The sequence below is a fragment of the Desmodus rotundus genome, chromosome 8 (genome assembly GCF_022682495.2).
Source record: "Desmodus rotundus isolate HL8 chromosome 8, HLdesRot8A.1, whole genome shotgun sequence".
Lineage (NCBI taxonomy): Eukaryota > Metazoa > Chordata > Mammalia > Chiroptera > Phyllostomidae > Desmodus > Desmodus rotundus.
The window spans coordinates 108,553,451-108,569,790 of NC_071394.1; the positions used below are offsets into that span (position 1 = coordinate 108,553,451).

A 16,340-nucleotide genomic window follows, 5' to 3' on the forward strand; every position below is an offset into this window, starting at 1 on the left:
CAAGTGATCGATGTGTCTCTCACACATCGACATTTCTCTCCCTCTCTTTCTCCCTCGCCCCCCCCCCCCCGCTAAAAGTAAATAAAATCTTGAAATTACTACTAAAGAAAGTAAAAGAACATAATCAAAATACAAGAATACTATTACAAAAGAACTGGAAATAATATCATAAAAGTATCTTAAAATGCAAAATACTTGAAGCAAAGGTCTAAGAAATATTTCAAACTGAGTGACAGCTTACGTCAAAACATCTCCGACAACTAGTGTCTTGGTTTAGCGTGACAAGCAACAAGGAGTAAGCTATGACTACACAGTACATTACTCCTCAGCTTCCTACGAACCTTAAACTTTAAGTCTGCCTTATAGATATGTCATTCTTACGAATCTCAGAATGTTATGGATACTTGTTCCTGCTTGGTACATAACAGGCATTTAATGTAAGTTTGTATCTGTATACTTAACCATTGTAGCAAGCCCAGTGAAGTGCTGTATATCCATGATTGTCTGCTGTGGCTGGATTTGCATCCACAGATGCCGCTGACTGCAAAAGGGCTCCAAGAACACCAATGTGTCCACAGGCAGCTGACAAGTGTATAGGTGTCCGGCCCCTGCTATCCCGAAATAAGCACTTAGCACCATGTTGAAGTAATGCATCTACACATTCTTCATGGCCTGTAACTGCCTGAAAGAAAAATTGTTTGTATGTAGTTGAATATGTTATGTTGGGTAATACATGCCAATTACAGCTAATTGAAACATTCTTAATTCCATATTTTTAAAGTGCATACTGCCCCTATCTTTTTACCAATCGAGGCATTTATCATTTTTTAATAATTCAGTGTTTTTATTTAAAGTGGTTTAAAGATTAAGTTAAAGCAGTAATTTTATCAAAATATAAGTACTATGTATGAAAAACAGGGAGAAAGGAACTTATAATTCAATAAAAAAGACATTTCAAAAGTGAAAAAGTCAAGAAAAAAATGTGTAAGAAAATAGTTGTAATAATGTAAAAATGTAGAATTGACATGAACTCTATTCAAGGTTTTAGCATTTAAAATCCCCGCCACCCCAATGTCCTGACTGGTGTAGCTTGCTCGATTAGGCATCGTCCTGCAAGGCAAGGGGTCACCGGTTTGATTCCGGTTGGGGCACATGCCTGGGTTGCGCGTTTGGATTCGGTTCCCAGAAGGGGCGCAAACAAGAGGTGGCCAATTGATGTCTCTCATATAGATTTTTCTCTCTCTCACTTTCTCCCTCCCTTCCCCTCTCTCTAAAAATAGGTAAATAAAATCTTTTTAAAAATTAATAAAAAATAAAATAAAATCTCCCCCAACCTTACCGTTCTCTGGATTAAATTGTGCTTTGTAGTTGTTTAAAATTAGCATTCTAAAACTATGGTACTGAAAGACACAGTACAGATTAGTTGGTACAAATTTAATAAAAAAAAGTAAACACAGCCTAGTTCAGTTTTAGGCAAAATGCGGTCACAGAAACATTTGGAAAGGAAATGGGATTATTTCTGCTTACCCCTCTGTGCAATGCTGTCCTTCCCCACTTATCTTTGGCATCTACGTTTGCTCCTTTGTTCAGCAGTGAGTAAACACAGTCCGTGTGCCCGTTGAGAACAGAGAGCATCAGAGGGGTCCTGGGCAACAACAGGAATAGCTTCAGTGTTAGCCACTTAGGACTCCACTCCATGAAAACCAAAGTGTATTCACCTGTTTCCTAAATATTCCTTTTTGTGATGCAACTTTAAAGTATGCTTAATTAAGAAACTGTGTTTGATGTTACTCAGTTACATACTATGACAGGCTTACTAAAACAGGGGCAAAAAGTGTAACAACAAACATATTAAAAATAACTTAAGTGTTATTAAAACTTACTGTCCATTTCCATCTTGAATATCTACAGCATTCTGTGGTTCTGCGTTTCCTATTAGTAGTCGTAAGCATTCTGAGTGACCGTTTGTTGCTGCAAAGTGATATTTAAAAATTTCAGTAATTATATGTAATAAAAAAATAGAAAATGTCCATCTTAGAGCACACGTTCTAGATATAATTTTGGGATGGTTTCACTGAATTTAATAAGCAAGAAAGGAAAATGTCTATAGATACAAAAAAAGTTTCTATTGCCTTCATTGATAAAACTGAATAGATATAAATTCCTTATGGTAAATTATGGCCATACCCATGCCTCATTATCTGCCCTGCTAAGAGTGTGATCATTTTATTTAGCTCTCTTATGGTGGCAATGTGGTCAGGGAAGGCAGACTGTCTCCAGCCAAGGGATGAAATCATGATTAGACCAAGTGAATCACAGTAACTCCTTCTCTTTTGCCAGTGATTGGTTTCAAGGTGAGTACTGGTCCAGTTCTGACCACTGAGATGTTAAGAAGTCTAGAGGGCTTCTGGGAAATATTTTTATTCTGGATAATGAACAGTGCTCCTTTCCCCCTGATTTTAGACGCGATCCTATAGAGAAGCAGCAGCCACTCTGTGACATGAGAGCAATGCAAGAGGACAATCGAGACCTTCAAGGGTTCTGACACCACTGCAGGCACTATCCCTGGAACTGACTCTATCTCTGGACGTTTTAGGTGAGACTAAACTCTGTCACTTAACCCACCTTTTAGTCAGTCATTATAACAGAATTATAGTTCACTTCCAGAAAAAAAAATCTCAGTATGCTTTCCACAACTTATGAGTTAAGATCCTCCCTTACAAGCAGATCTCCAAATCTGAAAGGCGTCTACAGGACTAAGGCTTACATTTACTGAAAAAACAGGCGTTTACCAGTAACCTGTAGCTCTTTCCTTTGGTGGCTAGGATGTACAGAGTATGAGACACTGGTTACTTCTGAGGGACTGGTTAATGTCTTGGTTCCGTATTTAAATATTAAAGAGTGAAAATACTCCATTGAAAGTGTTAAATTAACTCTGCAAGTGAGCTGTACTTTTTCAAGTTGCGGAATGATATAAAATCTCCCTATTTTTTTTTTTGGAATAATAGAAAATGATAGCATTTTAACCCTTTATTCTTATAGTATAGCAGTTTATATTCATATATTAATTAAGAATTTTAACCCATTATTAAAATTTGTTTTTAAACCCTGCTGGCATATCGGATAATTTCTGAAAGGTTGCTCTGGAACAACAAGTAGCTTTACCTACAGTCTTCCAAAAATGCAAGTTTCCCAAAAGACCAGAAGCAAAGTCCAATATTCAAATGTGTCCTTAAGGATCACTATAAAAATCAACTACGTGAAATGAATCTAATCAAACTGGGGATGAGAAAAATGCTTGGGACTTCCAGCCAAGATGGAGGCATAGGTAGATACACTTTGCCTCCTCACACAACCGAAAGGAGGACAACAATAAATTTAAAAACAAAAAATAACCAGAACTGCCAGAAAATCGAACTGTATGGAAGTCTGACAACCGAGGAGTTAATGAAGAAACATTCACCAGACCAGTAGGAAGGGCGGATATGGGCAGCCAGGGAGGAGATGACTCTCGGCAGCTGGTGTAACTGGGGCGGGCATGGCAGTGGCTGGAGGACTGGGTGAGTCAGTAGCTGGTGGACCAGGCAGTCCCACATTTGCATGCAGATAAGCCGGCAGGAAAAACTGGGGAATGAGACAGATTGTGCAACCCAGGGATCCAGTGTGGGAAAATAAAGCCTCAACACCTCTGACTGTAAAAACCTGTGGGGGTTGAAGTGGCAGGAGAAACTCCCAGCCTCACAGGAGAGTCTGTTGGAGAGACCCAGAGGGTCCTAGAACAAACACAAACCCACCCACCGGGAATCAGCATCAGAAGGGCCCAATTTGCTAGTGGGAAGCAGGGGAAGTGACTGAAAGTTGGCCGAGAGTCAAGCAAGCAGTATTGTTCCCTCTTGGATCCCTCCCCCATATACTGTGCCATAATGTAGAGTGGCACGTGGGTCGCTCTGGGCTGGTGAATGCCTGAGTCTCCACTGCTTACTATGTATTAGGCGCGGAGACAAAAAAATATGACCCAAATGAAAGAACAGATCAAAGCTCTAAAAATAGGACTAAGCAATGAAGAGTCAGCCAACCTATCAGATGCAGAGTTCAAAACACTGGTAATTAGGATGCTCACAGAAATGGTTGAGTATGGTCACAAAATAGAGGAAGAAGTAAAGGCTATGAAAAATGAAATAAAGGAAAATGTACAGGGAACCAACAGTGAAGGGATGGAAACTGGGACTCAAATCAACAATATGGAGCAGAAGGAAGAAATAAACATTCAACCAGAAAAGAATGAAGAAACACGAATTCAAAAAAATGAGGAGAGACTTAGGAGCCTATAGGACAACTTCAAATGTTCCAAAATTCGAATCATAGGGGTGTCAAAGGAGAAGAGGAAGAGCAAGAAATTGAAAACTTATTTGAACAAATAATGAAGGACAACTTCAACTTCCCCAATCTGGTAAAGGAAATAGATTTCCAGGAAACCCCGGAAGCTCAGAGAGTCCCAATGAATTTGGGCCCTAGGAAGCACACACCAACACACATCATAATTACATTACCCAAGATCAAAGATAAGGAGAGAATTTTAAAAGCAGCAAGAGGAAAGGAGACAGTTACCTACAAAGGAGTTCCCATAAGACTGTCAGCTGATTTCTCAAAAGAAACCTTGCAAGCAAGAAGGGGCTGGAAAGAAGTATTCAAAATCATGAGAGGCAAGGACCTACATCCAAGATTACTCTATCCAGCAAAGCTATCATTTAGAAAGGGAGGGCAGATAAAGTGCTTCCCAGATAAGGTCAAGTTAAAGGAGTTCATCATTACCCTTATTATAGGAAATGTTAAGGGGACTTATCTAAGAAAAAGGAGATCAAAACTATGAACAGTAAAAATGACAACAAACTCACAACTATGAACAACTGAACCTAAAACCCCCCAAAAACAAAAAACAAAAACAAACTAAGCAAACAACTAGAACAGGAACAGAATCACAGAAATGGAGATCACATGGAAGGTTATCAGCAGGGAGGCAGAGGGGGGAGAATGGGGGAAAGGTACAGGGAATAAGAAGCATAAATGGTAGGTCCAAACAGACAGGGGGAGGTTAAGAACAGTAAAGGAAATGGAGAGGCCGAAGAACTTAGATGTACGACCCATGGACACGAACTAAGGTGGGGGAATGCTGGTGGGAGGGCAGGTGAAGGGAGGAGGGGAGTAAAGGAGAGAAAAGAAATGGGACAACTGTAATAACATAATGAATAAAATATATTTTTAAAAAAAGAAAAGAAAAATGTGTGGAAATGGGTTTCTTTAAGTGTACCAGTCTTGGTAATTTAAAATGAATACCACCTTGTAGCAATTCCTGTTAGAGAATCCGCATGTGGTAGTGACACTCAGATGGTACCGAGTCACCACAATGACATGCTGACATGCCTTTGCATTTTCACACATCTGTAACATCACAAAATCATACCAGAGTAGGTCTTAAGGTAGGTGTTTTATAGCTAAATAAATGTTTAATGCAGCACCCTGGTATAAAATGTTTATCAACTGTTAAAAGCAAAAGCACATACAAATCTAAAATAACTTCCATGAAAAAGTAAAAACTATTGTATTGTTTTGCTAATAAAGTACTTCAGAGTTAGACTTACATAAATCCAATTTCTAAAATAGACAATGATTTTACCATTTAGAATATAGTAAAAACAGGAAGTCTAGTGGGGAGGAAGGGACAGAAAGGCAAAGCAAAAAAGTCAAATTGAAGAAGTAAAGAGTATTAGATAGAAGGCGGTAAGTAAAATCACGCATAATATTTTACATACCTGCCGCGTGTATAGGCGTTCTCTTCAGAACGTAATCTTTTACTAAGATTGAGGCTCCCTGATTGATGAGTACATCCACACATTCAACATGGCCCTTAAATGCCGCCAGATCTAAGGGTGTTCTTCCACTACTATTTCTCACGTCGAGATCTAATAAAGACTGTACCAATACTTCCAAAGCTTGATGGTGCCCATGGTAGGCCTAGGATAAATAAAAATATAAATTAATAAACACACACACACATATTTAGAGTGACTTCCCAGATACTTTGGAAAACATAAAGAAGTAAATAAGCAAACTTGTCTTCACATTATATCTGAGATAACCCCAAATTTCTGTACTGACAATTCGGAATGTTAACTATAAATTTTTAAACAATCAAATAATAGACTACAGTGTTAGGGAATAAATATCCTGCAAACAATAACAATTCAAATCTTTTCATGAGTCTACAATGTCTGGTTCATGGCTGACATTCAATGGATGTGTGACACGGGTTCCATTAAAGCTTTCATCCTAAATCTATGATTCCAAAGTCTGGGTTTTTAATCACAGTTCAATGCTCCTCTTAACTCTCTGATAAAACTTCACCGTACTCAAAGTAGAAACAGTCAGCAACTGAAGTTAAGACAGTGCTTGAGTCTTCTGATTTGTCAAATTAAAATGGCTACCTGTACTGTGTAATATGCCATATCTCAAAAGTAAACATTTCTTTTAGCACAAAAATACTTAGACTGAGCCCTGCTCAAATAATTGCCACATGCCAGGCACTATCCTAGATGCACCACACAGTAAGAATATTTAAAGAGTCTGGAAAAGGACTTTACAGATAATTCACTTAAAAAACTAACATGGCAACCGAACATTTATTCTCATTGCACTAGCTGCCGAGCAGGATATAAAGCGGTAACGAGACAGTTCTGGCATGAAAGGAATGTTCTCTCTAGTTCACTCACACTGCCCCTTTGCAGCTAAGGGACTTTCATAAATTATTTTTTGATACTATTCACACCTAAAGATTAGCAGGTAGGTAAATTATCACATGTGAACTTTTCATTGGGAATTAAAAAAAACATAAAATTCTACCATACTTGAGCTAAATCTCACTTGCTCCTAATCTGAAAAAAAGATACTAGATCTGAAAAAAGATGCTAAAAGATAGTAGCTAGAAGATGGCCCTGCAATGCATCCCAGGGCTGTAAAGCAATTTCTTGTGGAAATGTCAGAGAGTACCAGCAAGAAGGAAAGTTGCTCTAGGCCTTACTGGGCTCTTCAGTGTTTCTGACTGTCTCAAAGATTTACGTGACTGGAGATCCCGGAGCTCTACTGTCTTAGATCACATTTAATCTCATTCCTTACAGCAACTGCCCAGTCATCTGCTCAGACTTCACTGCTTGCCACCAACAGTAAAATGGCTATTTTCTCCATGCTGGCTTTGTCCTCTGCATGACTTATTCACTATACAAGTCTGGAGAGTACACAGTATTTCCAAAGACTCAAAGGGCAGGGAAGCAGAAAGCTTCAGCCTGCCTTCTTATTTAGAACATGGAAGTGGTGAGAAAAACAAAGCAGAAGAGTCAATGTGCATGTGTCAGTGCCAGAAAATATGCAAGAATATTAAGATAAAAATAATAATAGTCTATGTGAGAAGAAAAAAATAAATGGGTCACTAAACTTGGAGTAATCCACATTAACTTCAGTAATACCCGTGTAGCAGTAGTCCCCACCTTTGTGGCACCAGGGACCGATTTTGTGGAAGCCATTTTTTCCATGGTGGGGGGCAGGAGCTGGGATTTAGGCAGTAACTTGAGCAAAGCTTTGCTCTGTCACCAGCAACTCACCTCCTGCTGTGCGGCCTGGTTCCTAACAGGCCACAGACTGGTACTGGTCTGCAGCCAGCCAGGGGATTGGGGACCCCTGCTCTATAAGCCCTGGACTATACTTAAAATCAGAGGTCTCACAAATAGCTAGTGACAGTACCCAAGTGCCCTGATTCTCAAAGTTCCCACCCTTCCCTCAACTGTAACATGCTTTGTTTCAGAATCAAATTCTTCCTTTAGGACAGAAAGAAGGAGACTGGGGTGTGCTTGACATTTCCCAAGGTAATTCTTCCCGTATTTGAATTACAGGACTGTCATACTCTCCCAGCTTCCTCCTTTTAGTGACTGACATTAAGAGGAAGAATTCAGAGGCATCCTCAGCTAAAAGGAACACTGAAGATAACACACCCAATCTCAGAGCATGAGAAATCGAAGGACCAGTGAACACACACCTAGTTAGCATCCCAAGATCACAAACTAAACACAAAGTTGTAGAAATACCACAGAAATTATAGTTCTTATACCACTTGCTTATTAGCAAGTTACAAAGCCATTCCACTCACTATGAGAGTGCATTTTAAAATTCTCATTAGAGGTATATTCTCTCCCTTGGCTTAGTTAGGCTTTGGGGGAAGCCAAAAGAATATTTAAAACAAAACAAAACTGTATAAAAGTGCACTCAAGAATTATCTGAATAAGGAAGTTCTTAAAGTTTTAATTCCATGATCATCATTACATGGACCAAAAGTTCTGGGTACTAGTTTGAGTCAACACAGACAGACATATTTTCAGTAAACCAGCCATTGAGTTGGCCGAGAAAGTAGTACTTACAGCCAAGTGTAAAGGGCTTATTGTTGCTCTATTGTCTGAATCACTGAGCATGTCTGTTCCAGAGGTTTCCATTAACTGAGAAATAAAAAGCATTTTAAATGTCAGAAATGATACTTTCAGATACACTATTCCCACTCCCTTCTCCCCAGGTTAATATCCACTTTGGAGTATACCCTGATACCTGAATATGAATTCAAAAATCTCAGACCCTTACATCATAAAAACTCAACTCAGCAAGTTTATCAAACAGATCATCCTGAAAGTGTGGTGAGGACCACAGCCTAAGAGTTTTGAGGGAGGGTTATATACTAAGAGCTTGAGGGAAATGCTATTTAATTACCACCAAGTAACACCCGCCCCCTTACACGATTTCTGTCACTATCTCTGTTCCTAGGAATGCGTAAAAGAGGCTACAGCTCTAGTGAGAACGGACAAAGAATTATAGTAGTCTACACAGCAGGGAGTAAAAAGGATTAATACTTACAACATCTAAAGGAGTTTCACTTGCAATCTGAAATAAAATTTAAAATAAAAAATATTTAGTTTAAAAAGTATTCATATATATATAAAAGAGATAAATGTTAACTATAGCTCTCTATTTACATAGGACTTGGTTAAATTCAATTCTGAACCTGTGCTTCCCTTGACTCCAAAATTAAGTTTTTGAAATAAGCAATGGTATAAGCTATTAGACCACAAATCTACATACATTAATATAAGATTTTAGTCTGAAGATACCATAGTAACCTAAGAAAATATTTGTTATTTCTGTAGCATGGTTTTAAATGCTATTATTAAATGTCAACTTCCGTTTTCTATTTTTTATACCCACTCTCCTTGAATTTTATTTCCATTTGAAGGGAAGCAATGTTTAATACAATTTATAAGTTAAGTATAAATAAAGACACCTTTAACCTGAAGCATCTGTCTGCTACACACCTGAGAAATCATTTAACTTGTCCAACCAAGTGGGTTGTATGGTGTGTATATTCAAGAATGAGAACACAGTTGAAATAAAAGGTTTCTTTAAAGTAGAGTCTTCCTTATTAGGAGGGACTGCTAAAAATAACCCAGGCCTTTCAGAATTCCTATATATTGGGGGACGCTTGCCCCCTACAGGGACATTTATTTCTTATCTAAGACATGATTATATTTCTTCAGAAACATCTGGAAAACATTTATTTAAAGGAGTAGGGGGTGTAAATGCTACATTAGATATGGGTAACATAAGGGAGGGACGTAAGTAGCCTGGTCCAGAAATCTAATTTGATCCTTTCTTTTGGAAAGGGAAAAGAGAATGACAGATATCTTACTGAGGCAAGTATGAATTCAATAGGTATATGGATTCTAAAAATGTTTTAAAAAGGAATGACATTTGTTTGATCCATTTATTCTCATTTCCATTCAATTATGAGAATATAAACTCGCATTAGTCCTTCTACCAGAATTCAGAAACCTCACCAGTTGAAGACACAGACGGTGACCGTAAGCAGCTGAATAGTGCACTGCATTGTATCCCTGCTTATCCCTGATCCCTGGATTTGCGTCATTTCTTAGTAAGTATTCCAGGCACCTATTGGTAGAAACAACATATTCAAAATTATAAATCCTGAATTTTAACCAGTGACAAACACAGAGACAAAAACTGATGTTTTTCCTATATCTGAGTAATGTAAAGTCATAATATACCTATATTATAATAAACGGTCATTTAAAAAATGTTGACTGCATCATAAAAATACAAACAAAATGTTCACAAGAGAATCTTCCAAGGTCTGTCTGCAAGGGTCGTACACCTAGGGCTGTTTTTCACAGGCACTATCCATGGGACCACCTACTCCAAACGACATCTGATATGATTAAACTCCACGCTGGCAAACATTTCTGCTCGCCTATCCGGAACACACAGTGAGTACAGTACCTCATTAGGAAACTCAAAGAAGGATGAAAACAAACAAACAAAACCTCACAAAACCAGCCAGAATTCAATGATCTTCAGACAAGTATAACTGAACAACAATTAAGAAAAAAAAAAGTGAGTTGCAATGAAGGGAAATGTAATCTTTTCTGTGGTTAAAAAAAAAAAAGAATTCAATAATTTTGAATCAGAGGACTGAGAAGTGTGTAAAGAGTATAAAACTGGAACGCAGGAACAAAAATGACCTTCCATGGGAGAAATACTTTATTCCTATGCTATTAGAATATGAGAAAAAATTTTAAAAGGCACTATAAGATTCCTAATTTGTTAAATTTTAGTAATTTTATTGTTATTGTAGCAAAATAAGAGAGAGTACTAAATTAGGGAAGATTTTCTCTAGAGCCAGCTTGATACCAGTGACCTTGAGTAAATCATTTCATCTTTATAATTAAATGGCTTCTGTTTATTCATGATAGATGGGGAAGGGAATCCAACTAAATAATATAAATTCTATTCATGTTCACATTGTAAGTCCATAATTATTCAGTGATAATTTGTCTAATATTGCAATATGCCTAAATATTAATTCTACTATTAGGAAAAATCTACAATCAACTACTTCTTAAAAATTCAAGTTTCCAAAAGTATACTGAGGATATATAAAAACAAGTAACAAGGACTTCTGAAGCAATGTAATTGATTTTCAGTAATTATATATGTAGATATATAAATGTATAATATACATATATACATGAGAACCATTCTATTCAATGTCAATCCTTATTTTCTAATGCTGCAATGCTTAAAATCCTTTAAATCTCTTAGAAATCATTGCTGAATCTATACTACAATAACCACAATGATAATAAATGTGCATTCTTTTAAGTGTAACTTTGCTATTTATTTACAACTAAAACTTTTGACAAACATGGTGAATTAGGTATCACTATGATTAAAAAACCCCAAATCTGACTTCTAAAGTAACAGGAGTAGGCCCTGGCTGGGTGGCTCACTTGGTTGGAGCATCATCCTGTGCACCAAAAGGTTGTGGGTTCAATCCCTGGTGGGGGTGCATACAGGAGGCAACTGATCGATGTTTCTTGCATTAATGTTTCTCTTTCTCTCCCTCCCGCCCTCATTTCTCTCTCTAAAATCAATAAAATCATATCATCGGGTGAGGACTTAAAAAAAATTAAAAGTAACAAGACTAGTGTTTTCTTGGCGTTCATAAACTAGCCCCGAGGGCACGCCAGGAAGTGTTTCCGGCAGTGCGTAAACTCTGTACCGTCTTCCTCGGTGCCCGACTCTACCGTCAGTGCTCACTGAGGTGAAGGAAAGACCTGCAGGGCTAGAGGGCAGTCTCACTGCTTTACAGGCACGAACATTTCACTCAGGGCTTATCTATCAGAGAAAAGAACTATTTTAAGATAACTTGCTGATACATGAGTGCTAAAAAAAAAAAGATTTATTTAAGGAAAGCAAAACAAGTAGGTAAGTTCATGTTCACTTTCTAAAGTAGGGGGGCATGTCTCAAAGCATTATTTACAGTAACCAGTTCAAGTTACAGCATTAAATGGCTTGAAATAATTTGACTGTTATACATATAGTAGTTTCTATCAAATCACATTATTTCTTTAAATTTTTACATTCAAACTACTCAGATGACTGGTCTATAATGAAACAAAGAATAAGTGATAAAATTCCTGGTACTGACAGGGCTTTTAGATTCTGTTAGGTAATTTCATAACTACTTTGTGAGATAAGCATTATTTGTAACAAATGAAAAACTGCTGACACTCAGAAAAGTTAAAAACTTGTTCCAAATCTTTTGGCTAGAATATGGTGAAGCAAGGACCAGATCTCAGCTCTTCTCTTCATCTGGAGTTAGCATGTGCACGCTACTAGATGTTTCAGTACAAGGGTTAATGAGCAAGGGTTAATGAGTCAAGAGTGATACTTTAACCTGGGTGCTTGTAAAAACTGAACCACAAAATTACTTGATCTTGAAAATCTGGACGGACCTCACTTTTAATTCAAAAGTAAGGCAGAGGAGAGTCTATTCTAATTTATTTTTCCTGATTGTAAGTTAACACATGCTTATTTTATAAAATTCAGAAAACTGAATGAAGACTCTTCTATAATCTCTCTCCTCCTAAAATAAATTATATATGCAAATATGGAGGAATATTTATGACCAAAGAGCTAAGTAATAAACTATACTTATTGTTAAAATTTACCTTTATTTAATGTTAGACAAATTAAGTATTCTCATTCCAATAAGCACATAATTTAGATTACAGCACATTTCAAACACTGAAATTTCTCTTATTCTTCCCTTACCATGCATGAACTTCTAACACTGAGATCGGGTACAACTTGACTGATTCAAACCCGTGTATCCCATGCGTAAGGACTACCCGGCCAAAGGCAGGGATGTAGCATTGTCACAAGAGGACCTCCTTCGTTCAGCCTGCCCCATTATGGAATACAATAGTGTCTGTTCCCATCAAAACACAAACAAAACCAAAAATAGTCAAAGTTTAAAAATTAATCCTTATGGGAAGATTATAATGGGGGGACAGGTACTACTTGAAGCAATTCAGATATTCTATACCTCATACGGCCGCGCGTTAGATCAGATTATTACCCCCACTTGACAGAAAAAATGGGCCCAGAGAGGTTAAGTAACTCGCCAAGGTCCCACAAGCGGCAGAGGCAGACCCAAACCCAATGCTGTCTTGCACACACAGATGAAATCAGTTTAACAAGGCTGCTGAATATAAAGTCCTATACAAGAGTCAAATGTATCTCTCTTATTACAACACATGTTAATTTGAAGATTATTTATTTTGGCAAGAAAAATATAAAATATTTCGGAACAAATGAAAGGACTGTAAAACTTCTAATCAAAAAACTATATAATTTCATTTATATAAGGTTCAAAACAGACAATAAACAATGCTGTAAGTCAAAATATCCCATTTTTGTGAAAAATGCCAACTATTACCATAAAAGTAATCGCAATGAAATATCAGAAATATTTATACGCCATTACAGAACTACCGAATAGGCTACAGGAAGACATACATAGCAGTCTTCAACTCTGATTAGACTGTGAGGGACATGTTCCAAAATATAAACAACTTTTCTTCAGGACGCTGACAGGAGATCAGCAAACAATCCTGAAGAAAACAATCCAACAAACACACATTATTAAATAATAGCAACTTGAAACCATGGGGAATATGTTTCTTCTTTTAGAAAATACTTCACTCTTTGGAAAAGTATGAATTACGTCAGATAATCTTATTATCTAACCTATTCCTGGGAATTAAATCCTTGGAATTTAGAAAAAGAAATCAACACTTTAATGTTACCATTTAAGCTCCCCAAACAATCACTTATTGAAAGAATGGTTCTGGTATCCTAAAATAATTACTGGGGTTTCTAGCTTCCAGAAGGATCCCCGGGGACAAATCCCTGAGTCAATAAGTGATGGCATTAGGCCCTCTGGGATTCCAGTACTTTAAAGAAAAGAGGCTCCAAGAGAACAGTGCTAGAGTCTTTTATACATATAATCTTATTTCATTTTCCTCACAGTTCTAAGAAGCAGGTTTCATTCTAATTTTACAGATAGTTTTGCTTAGCAATTACTTGCTCAGGCCCAAAGAGGTGTAACACGGAGATCTCAAGATTTAAACTGGGTCTTTGGATTCCAAAGCTCATGTTCTTTCTAGTACATCAGGCTGCCTGGGGTTGATGATGAGAATTAAGGTTTTAAATAATAAATATCACTAGCCTAAATCCATCTGTATATAACTATTCTGGTACATATGAAGTTATATAGTGATATATTCCTACAAACAGAAGATACATTTTCCTAGTGCCTTCAAGATTAGAAATTTAGCAAATGGCCCAACATAACAAAGTGTTATAGAAACAGCTTTAAAATTAATTACAGAATTTATAATAAATTAACATTTGTGAATAACATCATTAAATTGTTTTTTATTTTGAGGGCAAAAGTATATGTTAAAAACAAGAAACAGTTCTATGTTAAAGGCAATTTCCTTGAAGTATAATTTTATAAAGTCTTTCCCCAGAAGACTTTTTAAGGTTTTTCCTAAGGATATTTTCACTCCTCACTGATCTAGACACCTGGAGAATGCCACAGACACTGAAGATCTCTCTTCTGTCTCCAATGAGTTTATTTTTTCAAGGTGGCACTAAATAGGGGCGGGCAAAAGTAGGTTTACAGTTATGAGTATACAAAACAGAGTTTATTATGAAAGTACTATAAAATGGGCCTGATCAACTTTAGGTGAATATTATGAAAAAATTCGTGTCTCTCACTCTTTTGTTCTCATTCTATTTATTTATTTAATTTACTGATTTTAGAGAGAGAGGGAAAAAGAAAAATATCGATTTGTTGTTCCACTTATTTATGCATTCACTGGTTGATTCTTGTACTGACTGGGAACTGAACCTGCAACCTTGCCATATTGGGACAGTGCTCTAACCAACTGAGCTACCAGACCAGGGCTTCATTCAGTCATTCTTGGCCATGTTTTACTTACTCCATTATCCCATTTACTTATTTAAGCAATATTTAATAATTAGCTATGTGCCAGATTCTGCCACTTCAACAACTCCCTTTTTGGATACTTTACAAGGATCCCTTGCAAATATGAACTCTCTACTTCTGCAGGGTAGTGCTATTCCAATCTCTGCCCCATCCTCTGAGAGCATGGTCCACGTACCTCTTTCTCTTTCCCTTTCCCTGTTATATACTCAAGACTGTTGCCTTTGAGAAGTCAGATGGAAAAAACATAGAGGTGTGATTAAGCTGCACTTTTGGCAGGGAGAAGAGACCCTTTATCCTTCTTCTACCAGATCAGTCAACAAGAAGGTTGGTGAATAGAAATAGGTAAAAATAACTATGATTAATGAATAATTATGAAACCAATGTATTTCCCACACTAGAGACTTAAGGGAAGATAATCAACAACAAAAAAATACAAAAAGGAAATAAAAATTTGCAATAAAAATGGCCACCCATATGGAAGATGCTGGTTTATAGGAACAACAATCCTTCATTTTCACCACATGATACTTACTTGCCATCTGTGTCTGACGTCGCGGCATAATGCAGGGGTGTGCATCCTCTTTCATCAAGGTCATTCACACTGGCTCCCGATCCCACAAGAGCAAACAGGCACTGGTAATTGCAGTTGGCAGCAGCATAGTGCAGTGGAGATCTTTTGTAAATGTAAGAAAAATAAAAGGGGCACAGAGGAGTAAACAAGAGCACAGTGGACTCTTTCTTACTCCACTCGGTTACAAATACTGTATTTATAAGTGAGCCCGAGACTGACTTCTGCCATACACTAAATGTTCTGGAGGGCTGGACAGAGAGCTAAAGGAGGAGAAAAGTTAGGTAGCAGAAAACCTCTAAGAACTGGAAATTAGAAACCCAGTTAAAATGATTTCATGGTCTCTAGACAGTAACAATTCCAATCTTTTGAGTGAAATACAGACACCCTCCCTATTCTGTTCAGAAACTTGGCAACTTTTATTTTAACAAAGCTTCCTCTATACTAACAAATAGTAATTAGGTATTGTTTACTGAGAGTCAACTCTATTTGATCCTAAATTGTTTATTCCCATTGTTGTTATATAATGCAATAAAACATTTTATAAATTGATGAAAACAATGCTTCACAGTACAGAGGTAACAGCTTCTGTTCATGTTTCAGTAGAGGAATAAAAGGTAATAGAAAATACAGGAGCATTAAAAAGAATGCTCAGTTATATCCACTATCTGATAGAGCTATAAAGTTATACAGATTTTCGAAGTAAAAACTGCATAGTTTTGAAGACTGTTCATTATTCAGAAGAGTTAGAGCACTGTTTTAATTTCTGAAGACTGAATATTCATAGCCTACTTCTTTCCAGTTACT

General features: G+C 37.1%; 1 protein-coding gene across 14 annotated transcripts in view; it reads right to left on the minus strand.

Moving 5' to 3' along the window:
* ANKRD28 (ankyrin repeat domain 28) overlaps positions 1-16,340 on the minus strand; it is a 177,888-nt gene that overhangs the window by 14,908 nt on the left and 146,640 nt on the right. For all 14 annotated transcript variants that reach the window (XM_053929636.2, XM_053929633.2, XM_053929631.2 and 11 more), the window contains 8 exons: positions 15,498-15,638; positions 9,924-10,035; positions 8,947-8,973; positions 8,463-8,537; positions 5,811-6,012; positions 1,884-1,971; positions 1,528-1,645; positions 463-682 (listed from right to left, as the gene is read on the minus strand). In XM_053929636.2, coding sequence (XP_053785611.1) covers positions 463-682; positions 1,528-1,645; positions 1,884-1,971; positions 5,811-6,012; positions 8,463-8,537; positions 8,947-8,973; positions 9,924-10,035; positions 15,498-15,638 — 983 coding nt within the window. The remainder of the gene's footprint in view (positions 1-462; positions 683-1,527; positions 1,646-1,883; positions 1,972-5,810; positions 6,013-8,462; positions 8,538-8,946; positions 8,974-9,923; positions 10,036-15,497; positions 15,639-16,340) is intronic.